General features: G+C 42.2%; 1 protein-coding gene across 1 annotated transcript in view; it reads right to left on the reverse strand.

The window, feature by feature from the left end:
* NIPAL2 (NIPA like domain containing 2) overlaps positions 1-13,331 on the reverse strand; it is a gene marked incomplete at its 5' end in the record, with an annotated part of 66,291 nt that overhangs the window by 21,459 nt on the left and 31,501 nt on the right. The window contains one exon of the mRNA XM_080646488.1: positions 9,452-9,511. Within this exon, the coding sequence (XP_080502614.1) occupies positions 9,452-9,511 (60 nt within the window). The remainder of the gene's footprint in view (positions 1-9,451; positions 9,512-13,331) is intronic.

A 13,331-nucleotide genomic window follows, 5' to 3' on the forward strand; every position in this document is an offset into this window, starting at 1 on the left:
AAGCCTTGAATGCATTTTAGAAGTCTCAGAGACTTCCAACTTTCTTTTGTGAAATCCAAATTTCTTGTTTATATTGAGGAGTTCCTCTGCCAGTTATTTCTTTATCTCATTTAACTATATCTAGTGTCCTTTACATTTCTTTCTAAAAATTGACTTTTGGATGGGTAACATATGTATACGGTAGAAAATTCAAAAGCACACAAGGGTGACGTGTGAAGAATTAAATCTCTCTTCTACCCTGATGCCTCCATCAGTTCCAAGTTCTTGAGGTTTCCTTTTTTGAGATACTTTATGCATGTGTATACGCTGGTGCGTATGACTTTTGGATTTTTTACACAGACAATATTATACACGCTCTTCTGTACTAGTATGTGTTTTATTTGTAACCAACAGAACATCTTGGAGAATGTTTCAGTATAGGTATGGCAGCCTCATCCTCTTCAAGCCTGCACAGTATCCCATTGTACGGAGGTTGTGCTACTTTAATTCCAATATGGTCCCCATGTCACATCCTGACACAACCCCTCTCCCCCACGTCACATCTGCTTCCACATTTGTATACTGTTCCCATTTATACCAATGTAGATCTTCACTGCATTTCAAAACTCCTTAAAAACATATAAAATGGCCCTAACTGGTTTGGCTCAGTGGATAGAGCGTCGGCCTGCGGACTGAAGGGTCCTGGGTTCGATTCCGGTCAAGGGCATGTACCTGGGTTGCGGGCACATCCCCAGTGGGGGGCGTGCAGGAGGCAGCTGATCGATGTCTCTCTCTCATCGATGTTTCTAACTCTCTATCCCTCTTTCTTCCTCTCTGTAAAAAATCAATAAAATATATATTTTTTAAAAAAATAAAAAAAAACATATAAAACGACTAATGATTCCACAGTTATATTTTCAAAGTACTTTTTCATATGCATTATTTCATCTGAGCATCACCTCACTGTGAGTCCGGTAAGTAACTCTATGGCAGCTCAGTAGGTCATAACATTCTTAATAATTTTAATTTCAGCTACATCGGGTACTTACAAAGGCGGTCGGGATAGCTGCTACCTGTTATATGCTTGTATATCTGGTGTTATTATTTTTCTATGTGATTAACTATCTGCTTCATAAATCATATGCACATTTTTCTTTTTTTAAAAATATATTTTATTGATTTTTTACAGAGAGGAAGGGAGAGGGACAGAGTTAGAAACATCGATGAGAGAGAAACATCAATCAGCTGCCTCTTGCACACCCCTCACTGGGGATGTGCCCGCAACCAAGGTACCTGCCCTTGACCGGAATCGAACCCGGGACCCTTCAGTCCACAGGCCGACGCTCTATCCACTGAGCCAAACCCGTCAGGGCTCATGTGCACATTTTTCAAAAGTGTTGAAGATAGTCATTAGCAGTTCCTTAAGTAAATTTCCTTAAAATTTATTTATATCCCCCTTTTTTCTAAAAGTGGCGTGAGACGCCAGTTCCTGCAATTTTAATTTCAGTAAAGCCATGAATATTCCCTTTTGAAAGACACAGATTTAGAAAACTGGCTGTTTACCTCCTGCTGGTCCGTTTACCCAAAGGAGTGTCTGGAAGAGTGAGCCACGGAAGGAAGGAAAACAGCACTTGACACGCTCTTTGCCCACGGAAACGGTTACATTCCAGGTTAGGAACCGGATCGTGGAAGTCTAATCCCAGCTGAAACTGCTCCCACAGAACTGAAATGCCACCGCTACTTGCTGGCTGGAAGTTATTTATTCCCCTGTGACTCAGTCTTCTCATCTCTAGGTACACATCAAAGGTCATACCTGCTAGATCCCAGGAATCTGGCTCTGTCAGAGGCCAGTGTGGGGAACTGAATGCTGTGTTTGAAAAGCTCACCTGCAGGCCTGATGTGACAGAAGATCCTGGGACAGTGACCTCAGGATGCTGACTGCCAAGAGTCACAGGCCATCTGAGTTAAGCTTAAAAATTAATTCAAAATTATGTCTCTACTGTTGCAGTCTAGGGGTCCAGAGGAAATGAGGTAACAGAGAAGAAACACTAGCAGCCCTGTATTTGCTGCCCACTGCTGTCCTCAGGAAGCTGGTGTGTAGCACCAGGATCTGGGTATTGGTGGGGACAAAAATCGGAGCAGCTGTGGGCAAGCTGCAGGTGGGAGTTAAGGACTGGACATGACCTCAATACAGGGACGTGGCCCCACCCGCCACCCTCATGCTTAGACCTGCAGCAAATCCATTTCCCCATCAAATACAGCTCCGGTCACTTAAGAGTCTACAATGATCCGGTGGGAATTTCAGATTTAACTTGATATAAAATGCAAGTATTTAAATCTCTTCCTATAAACTGGCCATATGTGCAAAACAAGGAAACAAGCTCATCCCCGCTGTTTGTAGACCAGGTATGCTGTGTGTGTGTGTGTGTGGGGGGGCCCTATGCCAAGGGAGGGCAATCTTGTTTCTTTTTCAATCCTCACCCAAGGATATTTTTCCATTGATCTTTTAGAGAGAGTGGTAGAGGGAGGGAAAGACAGAAAGAAACATCAATGTGAGAGAAACACATTGATTGGTTGCCTCCTGCACATGCCCTGACCAGGGCCTGGGCCAGAGAGGAGCCTGCAACCAAGGTACATGCCCTTGACTGGAATCGAACCCGGGACTCTTTGGTCCACAGGCCGATGCTCTATCCACTGAGCCAAATCGGCTAGGGTGGCAATAATTTTTTTAAAGTGATGTTCTTAGCACTATTGATTTCATAGACAAGTGTGGTTGACATGAGAATCACATTGTGATCACCATCATACTGAAGTGTGATCATCGTAACTATAATGGTAATAGCTAATACCTATAAGCACAATTCTAAATGTTTTATATATAACTTAATCCTTATAATAAAACTGTGAAAAATAATACTATTAAGATATACTATTATAACATATACTATATGTATATTATATGTATATACATTATATATATATATATATATATATATATATATATATATATATATAAAAAAGGTTAAGTGACTGACTGTTCATCCATTTGACCAGCTTGTACATATGGCGTGCACTGGCAATCTATATATATAAAAGGCCAAGTGACCAACTGTCCGTCCGTCCATCCGTCTGACTGACCGGCTGGTACATATGACGCACAATGGTGATTTAAAAATAAACGTTGATGCTGAAACCGGTTTGGCTCAGTGGAAAGAGCGACGGCCTGCGGACTGAAGGGTCCCGGGTTCGATTCCGGTCAAGGGCATGTACCTTGGTTGCGGGCACATCTCCAGTGGGAGGTGTGCAGGAGGCAGCTGATCGATGTTTCTCTCTCATCGATGTTTCTAGCTCTCTATCCCTCTCCCTTCCTCTCTGTAAAATATCAATAAAATATATTTAAAAAAAAATAAAAAAAAAATAAATGTTGACTCATGCATGCATGATACATATAAAGCTCTTGCTGGTGCCAATCGCACGTGTGTTTTAATTTTATAATACCATATTATATACACTATTTTGACATGTAATTTTTTGCAGTAACGTAATTACTGCATGAATCTTTCTTCTAATTAATATCCTTTCAATGTGCACAAATCTGTGCACCGGGCCTCTAGTAATATATAATATTGTATAAAACTATTACTGTCCCTATTGAGCATGTGAGGAAATTGAGTCAAAGAGGGAATGACTGTCTAATCTGGAATTTTCTAGCTAAGTGGAGAGTGTGGATTGAAACCCAGGTAGTTACTTAATGATCACACTCTCCTGCCTCTTGTATGCCAGGGCCGATGAATGGACAACTCAGTCCTGCCATTGTAGTTTCAGCAAGTGGCACCCAGGAGCTGCGCGGAGCATGACCTGAGGCCTCACGCAGCCTTCCCCTGGGGACAGAGGAACTGACCTCCATGGCAGTGGGCCTGGCTGGCCTGACGTTCCTTCCGATGAGCTCTCCAAACTGGAACCCGTTTCATAAGGTGGGCGCTCCACTGAAAGAGGTCCCATGTCAAACTGATTTGGGAGGAGGCAAGTTCAATGAACTTAAATGGTTCTTTAACTGAAAGAACCTCGGATCCTCAGTGCCTTAGTATTCACTGTGAATCTCCTCGAGGAGGATATGGTTGTAATATTTCTAAACATATCTGACCATTAATATCATCCTGAAGAAGAGCTTTGCGGAATATTTTCTACTTTGGGAAACGTCTGACATTTAACTGGATGCAGCTGTGTGGCCTGTTTCAGGAGGTGCCGCTGCCCTAGCGTAGAAGTCTCCTGTCGAAACTCGCGGACTGAGAATGCAGTACAAAGTGGTTGGAGGGAAAACAGCCTAGAATCAGAGCGATGCTTCCGTTCACTGGCACCTCCAGCTGCTGTGTCCTCTGCGCAAGCCCTGGATCCAAGATCTGCAGCCCCATTCTTCCTCGGCTGACATCCGGTTTCCCAGCCCACCCGTCCTCTTATGTAAAACCTGAAATCTCTTTTAATTGGTCTCTACCCCCAGCTCGAGGCTAGCGGGTATTAACCGTCTGTTGCCTAGCTTCTGGCATATGACTTGACCTTATTTCTGGCCTTAAGAGTTTTTTCAGATTCAGCTGAGCCCGACTCCAATGAAGATTGATGGGGGACTCTCTTAGTCCTAGTAATATGTCTCCTGATCAACAGGGTCCAGCTATTACTTTTGTGGGATACCAGGAGTCATGGAATAAACTGGGCTCCTGAACACCCCGTGGGACATTCTCTCCTGATTCTCGGGCGATGGCAATGAAACCCTGAAGGAGGCCTGGATTGAGAAGTCTCAATAACGCAGGGAATACAGAGTCCTGAACCTGCCATCGGAAAGCCTGCCCTTCGTGGGGCAGCGTGGAAGCCCAAACAGCCACTCTGTCCTCTCAACCAGAGATAACGGCTTGTTTGGCTAAATCCGTACTCTAGACACTGGCCCCAAACAAGCTGACCTCTGGTGTGGGAGAAGGAAGCGGGAGATGGTCCTCATCTCGCAATGAAGTTCTTGCCATTCTGTCTGGGGAAGCCATTAATAGGTGACTTGAAGTCAATACGTTACTAGTCTCTGGAGAGTGCTGATGAATGGACTTCAATTTTTATTTTTATGATAAGTATCTGGAATAAATCAGCTAGGATCTCCCAGACTATTAGATTCCATACTTTTGATGACAAAGGGAGAAGAGAGGGGAACATACTATCATTTTTGGCTGATTAAAGGGGAGAGAAATCTGGTGCTTTTTTTAAAAAAGGAAAAAAAAATCATTAAAATAATTTAAAGCTATTAATCCACTGAGAATCAGAACACAATCCAAAGCTTGTCATTGAGTTAATAATAGTTGGCGATTCCTTTCAGACATAGCTTTTGTGAGGTCATTTTTTGAGGCCAGTGGTGAAAAGCTTCACAGTCACAGAGCAACATTTGGCAATAAATTAGTTCAGCTTGTTCCCACATGGTGCAGAAATCTTCATTTGTTCCATCAGGAAAACAAACTGCCATTTGCTTCAAGCAGGGAAAAATAAGTGACTTTCTTTTGCATATTTTGACAATTTAACTTTTTGCATGCTTATATGTTAATCTTTTATTTTAAAAAAATGTCACTATTCTTTTCCTTGTTTGGTTTTAGTCTGTGTAAAGGAAAAAAAATGCACTTTTAGCTTCTACCACAAAGAGCCAAATTTGCTCAAGGCAACAGCAATACAGGACAAAAGAAAAGACATGTGACAACACATTGCTGAGTGAGGCCGAGGAAAAACCTTTCCCTAAGCATGAGGTGGGTGATTACACTTCAGATCACGATAGCTTATGACACCACTGTTGGAGACGTGGGTATGGAACTGGTGACTCAATCCTTCCTTATTCTTATGATACTAGACTAAAGTTAAGAATTAACCAGTTTTGCCTGGCTGGCATGGCTCAGTGGTTGAGCATTGACCTATGAACCAGGAGGTCACGATTCGATTCTGGTTGGGGCACATGCGGGCTCAGTCCCCAGTAGAGCATGTGCAGGAGGCAGCCGATCAATGATTGTCATCATTGATGTTTCTGTCTCTCTCTCCTTCTCCCTTCCTCTCTGAAATCTATCTATATCTATCTATCTATCTATCTATCTATCTATCTATCTATCTATCTATCCATCTATAGAGAATTGACCAGTTTTAACTAGAGTATGCAATAAATGTGCTATCAGTGATATAGCCCTACTAAAAAAGCATCAGGTTAGGAAGGCAGAAAAAGAACCCCAACCAGAGCTATGGGAAATGAAACCTGGATTGCTAAAGTGAGCAAAGATATCCTAATCTGGTTTCCTCTGCTGAACCAGTAGAGTGCAGTGGTGGCTGGGGTGGTTGTAGGAGTAGGATAATGATATTATGTGATAGGCCCCATACTAAGAGTTTTACATACATGAACTAATTTAACCCTAGGAGGTAGGTAATATTATCTTCACTTTAAAGATGAGAAAATTGAGACTTCAAGACCGGAAGTAACTTTGCCAAGGTCACAAAGCTTTCTGACAAGGGTCACGCACCTGAGCCTTTGCCCTGTAGTGCTACCTGGCTGCCAGTAGGGGCATACTGGCTCACCACTTGCTAGTTCTATGACCTCGGGGAAGTTATCTAACCTAAGTAACAGTTCTGTAAATGGGTTGGTTCCTACATTTAAGTGGGAGAGCTCATTTAAAACATTTATAATACCAGGAAAGAATAAATATTTAATGAAGTTTTCTGTTATTAAAATAAGAGAAATTAGTGAAGAATTAAATAATAGAGGTTTTACTTTGTTTGGCGTGTGTGTGTGTGTGTTTCCTATTCCTTTTTAGTATTACCTCTTGGGCATAAAGTTGGCTACACAAATGATGACAATGAACAGGGCTTTACATTTTTCAAAGTGTTTAAGTGAATGACCCAATTTGATCCTTAAAACAGTCTCTAATACTTGTCAGCCAACAGGCTTAGAGAAGTGAAGTCATATGCTGGCCACACAGTTGACAGCAGAAGCTAAATCCAGATCTGAACCCACGAGAGTGAGTTCAATTTGTACCCTTTGATGTTGAGCCAGTTAACTGCTCTTAGTAATGCTTAGTTGATTTTGGGTTTTCTAAGTATATGATCAAACCACCTGCACCAATTGATACTGATATTCTCCCCTTTCAAAGTTTATGGCTAGCATTTATTCTTTCCCTAAACCTTACAGGCAGCGGTTGTAGTACAGTACTGAACAGAAACTTACCCTTTTGCACCTTTGTTAACCCTTCTCGTGCTAGTCCCTCTGTAGGCCCTCCTCCCGATGCTTGGATGTGGCCCTTGCCTGTCCTATCCAGCCATCAGAGAGGACTCAAATGTTACTTCTGCTGTCAAAAGTTCTCTCCGAGCTTCCCAGTTACAGTAATCTCTCTTTACCCTAAACCAGTGGTTCTCAACTGGGGACAATTTTACTCCCCTCTCTCCCCGCCGGGAACATCTGGCAATGTTTGAAGTCGTTGTCATAACTGGTGCAGAGGCACCACGGGCATCTAATGTGTCAAGGCCAGTAGGGATGCTGCTAACTACCCTACCAGGCACAAGACGGCCCCTACAAAGAGGGAGTGTCCAGCGTAAAGCATCAGCAGTGCTGAGGTTGAGAAACCCTGTTCTACACTAAAGCTTACTAGCAGGCGTCCTCAAACTACGGCCCGCGGGCCACATGCGGCCCGCCGAGGACATTTATCTGGCCCACCGGGTGCCGCTGCCTGTCCTGCTTAGCAGCCGACTCGTCCCGGGCCCGCAGTGCGCATAGGAATTTGTTCATAGTTTTTTTTTTAAAACTATAGTCCGGCCCTCCAACGGTCTGAAGGACAGTGAACTGGCCCCCTGTTTAAAAAGTTTGAGGACCCCTGGATTAAGGCCTTAATGGTACATATTATTTCCTGCTTTTAAAAAACATTCAACTGTATGTTTTGTTTGAGGGCAGAGATTCTGTCTTAGTCATCTTTTTACCATGAATAGTCACGATAATTAGGCAAGTCTTTCTTTATATCTTATATCTTATTTCTTCATTAAATATCTTAGATTGATTTAAACATTAACCGACCATTAATTACAAATGATGGCATATTTTAGATAAAACGATTTAAAGTTTCCTGAAGACATCACATAAATGAGAAAAACGATGTAGGGCCTAGGTTTTTAATTTATAAAACGTGGGCATGGCTCATTCTTATTTCTGATTCCAAACAACTTCCCCAAATGATTGCACAAACCATCATATATTTAAACAACATAGAAAAAGAAGATATTTGACAAGATGCAGTTCACAGATGAATAGCATTTGGGGAAACATTTTAACCATGAAAAATCTGACAATGTTGACTGAAAACTCTAGGAGCAGAATCCAAGTGAGGAGGAAAAGAAACGGCGCCAGCACTATCCCGGCACTCGCTCCCGGGAAACCCGACCAGAGTCAACAAAGGCTCAACATAGCAACACCGGTGTCACAGCTAAAGCTCACGTTTTAAAAACAAACGTGATCTCCTCGGAAGCGAGTGGACATCGCTTTATTTCAAGCGCCTAAAGTATAATATTGTCACACATCAGCAGCAATTCAGAGAGGAGTTTGTCAAGGAAGAAAACAGGAATCTCCAAAGTCTTCTCTCACCAGTGACATTTCCAACAAGAGGTAGAAGACAGAATCAATAGCTGATGGCTTTGCTAATAACAAATCTGTCTTACAGCCAGGCAGGCTACTGTTTCTTTCCACTAACTGCTGTATTTCTAAATAAAATTTTATAAAAGAGCGAAGTTCTATGTTATGTTTGGAGAGAGCTAACTACAAACCAGGTAGCTACTGGTACATCTAATTTGTGTGTGGGGTTTTCCTTTTTTTTTTTGTTTTGTTAATCCTCACCCAAGGATATTTTTTTCATTGATTTTTAAAGAGTAGAAGGAAAGGAGGGGGGGAGGAGGGAGGGGGGAGGGGGGGAAGGAGGAAGAGGGGGAGAGAGAGAGATAGATAGATATGAGAGAGACACATCGATGGGTTGCCTTCTGCACATGGTCTGACCAGGGCCAGGGATCGAACCTGCAACCCAGGTATGTGTCCTTGACCAGGAATGGAATTTGTGACCCTCCTGGTCCGAGGGCAAACACTTTAACCACTTAACACTGGCCAGGGTGTGTTTTATTTATTTTTTTCATGTATACTTTCATGGGACAGTGTAACAAACACATCCTTTGAAGTAAAATTTACTGGATTTTATTATGCTCACAAAATTCATAATCACAATAGTATAAAACAATAATTTGCCGTGGTCAGTAGTATGGGGAGTGGGTGCAATGAAGGTGGAAGTATTTCCCATGGAAGGACAAACGGGAGCTCCAAGATCATGTCATTTCAGTAATTTGTTCCCAGTTTTCAAAGCACATATTTTTCATGGATAGTATTATTTATTTCCTGATCAAGCAGTGCTATAATGACATGAATTGAAGAATTACTTACCTAGTACATCAGAGGCTCTCAAATTTTCTTTCAGAAACATAACAGAAATAAAGGCACTACCTGGAAAGAAAATGGCCATTAGTGGTGTTTCCAATATACAAACATATATTATGCGATGGCATTGAAAGGAGTTAAGCAGTTCGTGTCCTAAGCTGGCTAGCTGTGTCCTGGTCAGAGACACCCAGCGGCTGTGGCTGTAAAATAACTTCTTTCCTGCTCATGGTTCAGGATACATGGAAAGAGCCTGGCTCACAATGGCCCTGGGACCATGATTGGGATGGTGTCCCATGTACAGTGAGGATTTAATAACTGAATGAATGAATGGAAAGGGAGGGAGGAACTGTGACACCAGTGTTGCTATGGAAAGGCAGAAAGAGATAGAAGGGAAGGGAAGAAAGGAAGGGTGGATAGAAGGAAGTCTTAGCTTTATATTCCAAATGGAAGCTCATTATTTCCCATCACCTCCTCCTCTAATCCTCACTCCTATGATACCTCTGTCGAGCACCAGAATCCTAGGACTCTGCCTGGCTGCCCCCTCCCTCACACTACATATCCAACAGGCTCCTGGGTCTGTTAAGTGTGCATCTCTCTCTCAAATCCACCCTCTCCTCCGCATTTCGCTGTCGCTGTCCCAGCTCAGGCCAGCTTCACCTCTGGCTCAGGCCACTCTAATAGCTTTCACTGAGGCCTCCCATCTCGAGACCCCTTCCCCTTAGCACCACCAGAGTAATCTTTCTAAAATGCAAATCGAAGGTCAAGCCGCAGCTTATCAACCTCTGAGTAGCTTCTTCTCATTTTCGGGGAGAGGCGGCCATGCAAAGACAGCCAGCCATGATTTGTTCCTGCCTCTTTCCTTGCCACGTTTGCCCTTGACCTTTTATATTCCACGCTCACTTACTAAAATAGTCGCAATCCCCAGGACCGCCATTTAGCTTCACGCTAAAGGACTGTTATTTGTGCCATTTCCTATGCAACTTGGCCTCCATCCTCTCCAGCGCCTCGAGACTAAAGCAAAACCTCTGGGCCCCTCTCCCCGCCCGCACCCCCAATTCCCACCACCAGGTTGACCACTCTACCCTTATGGGTGTCACCCCTTGTAATAGAGCTTTCACCACACCTAAGATCTGTGTGTCTCCCCTAAAACTATCCATCCACTTGACTCTGAGGTATGGCTTATTCTCTTAAGATCTCCAGTGTGTGGTTCGTGCCTAGCGCGTAAGTAAAGTATTGGTGGATCTCTGTCCTGCACTTGCTGGCCCTGGAGATGTGTAAGACCCTTGTTCCCATTGCTGAGGCTACCGAGTTCGCAGCCTTGTAACTGAGCCACGGCCTCCGCCACGGCTCAGCTATGTGGGCAAGTCGCCTCTTCCCACATCGTTCCTCTTATGGAGCCACTCCTCAACGAGTGGGGGCATGGGAAAAGGAAATATGCAACAATACAAAGAACAGACACACAACATGATCTGTATTTTAAATTAAAAAAAAAATTATCAGCTGAGTTGTTTTTTTTTTTTTTTTAAGTAAATATACAGGGGAAAAGTCATTATAAAATAATTTCATCATTTAGAGAAAACTGCAGTTGGTGTGTGTATTTTCCTTAATTAAGATAAACTATAATGCAAATTTCTTTTCTTTCCTCAGTTACTATATTACGCACCATTTGCCGTGTCATTAAAAATTCTTCATAAATACCATTTTAATGAGTCTGTATAATAACCCATTAAATCAGTTAAATTTGAATATATATGATATTCTGGCAATTGATATAAAACAAAATGACAATTCTACACCAGAAACTCTCATTCAAGGTAAACTGGGATCCTCATAGGTTCTCTCCATCTTTTCCTCGACCCAGCTCTCTCTCATTCAAGTGGAGCTATATCCTTGCGAACTTTTCCTGGGCAGGTTGTTTATAGGAATGAACGATTCACACAGAATAAACAGAGCATGGGAAATGTCCACTAGGCTTGAATTTAATTGTGTGGTATGGCTCTAAAACAGCCTTGGGCAAACTACAGCCCACGGGCTGGATCCGGCTGTTCTATCCGGTTCTCTTGCTCTCCCCTCCGCTCCTTTACTTTGAATTTATATTAGTTCACACAAACACTCCATCCATGCTTTTGTTCCGGCCCTCCGGTCCGGTTTAAGAACCCATTGTGGCCCTCGAGTCAAAAAGTTTGCCCACCCCTGCTCTAAAACATTAAAGAAACATTTTATGCACACAAATTAATCTACAGATACACAGCCCATTACATTAAGAATTGAGTTTGGGGCAGATTGAAAATGTCTGAAAATCTTGTTTCAGGTTCAAACCAACATAATTCAGGTCAACTGATTTCACATGTTAGAGAATTAGAAAAGGTATTAAAATCAAGACCCCACTTCCACCCCCATCACTGACTTCCTGTGTAGTAAGGTAAAGAATGTTTCCAAGCAGAGCGAGACAGATTAACAATAAAAAATAGGCAAAGTAGCCCTGTGCTAACACACACACAATACATTCCACTGTAACAACAGATGACTCTTTCATAGCAAAGATGCCAGTAGGGAGGGAGACACTGTTGACATGGAACGAGGGAATTCTAGAGCGACTAGGAGACAGAGATAATCTACTCCAGGGCCTGTTATAATTGGGACACTGAGGCCCAAAGAGGTTGTGTATTCATCGATCTGTCCATCTAACAAACATTTATGTTACAGCAGGAGTGGAAGCGGCACCCATGTTTCCTTATCCCAGGCCAGCGCTCTTTCTAGTAAACTACACTCCATTGCTCCCTTGAAGTAAGAAAAGCATCGTTTTCCTTCTCTTTTTGTTGCTAAGCCACCGCTTCAGAAATACTTTCACTTTCAGAGGAATTGGGGGAAATGTTATGTAGGAGATAATTTCATTGCAAAAAGCAAAAAGGATATGATTGGTAACAATAAGCTTGAACTACACGAATGCATCAAATCATATAAGTTTCTGTGAAATAGTTACCAGAGTTTTATGAAACATAAATATGCTGTTTTTACTTTTTGAAAAAAAATTGTCTGATGCACTTATATACTCATTTTTCTGTCTTAAGAGATCATGAGATTTTCTGTAAAATTTTTACATAAGAGAATAAAAAGATTTTAAGTTTTATTTATCTAGCAAAGAAAGCAATAAAAAAGAACATTCTATTAAGATCCATTTACTTGTAACTCATTTACCCTGCAAAACATTGTTAAAATGAGAGCTGGGCTGAGCAAAAACAGTATCGGAACAACAGCTAATCACGTGACTTCCAAGTAGAGAAGTAAATGTTTAAGATGAGGAAAAAATAAACTGAAAGTGCACCCATATACATTGGCAATCAGAGACCTGTCAAACTCAACCTTGTCTAGTTGTGGCTATAACCATGACCATAGTGTAATGAACACTTAGAAAGGGGGAAAATCTATTACACTTTTATTCCTCTAGTAAAATCCAATATTTAACAACAGAAAGAAAAAAAAAAGTCGAGATCAAAAGCATTAAAACAGAACACACTTGCCGAAACCGGTTTGGCTCAGTGGATAGAGCGTCGGCCTGCGGACTGAAAGGTCCCAGGTTCGATTCCGGTCAAGGGCACGTACCTTGGTTGCGGGCACATCCCCAGTGGGAGGTGTGCAGGAGGCAGCTGATCGATGTTTCTCTCTCATCGATGTTTCTAACTCTCTATCCCTCTCCCTTCCTCTCTGTAAAAAATTAATAAAATATATTTAAAAAAAAACAAAAAAAAAAACAGAACACACTTGTAAATTAAACAGATTTGTGCTGGGTATAGCTACTACTGAGCATGCACACTGTTGTGTACATTTTGGGCTACACGTGTATTTGGGCAGAGGTTCATTCTGGCTTTTGTAGGACATGGGTCTA

Source organism: Plecotus auritus (assembly GCF_963455305.1).
Source record: "Plecotus auritus genome assembly, chromosome: 11".
Classification (NCBI taxonomy): domain Eukaryota; kingdom Metazoa; phylum Chordata; class Mammalia; order Chiroptera; family Vespertilionidae; genus Plecotus; species Plecotus auritus.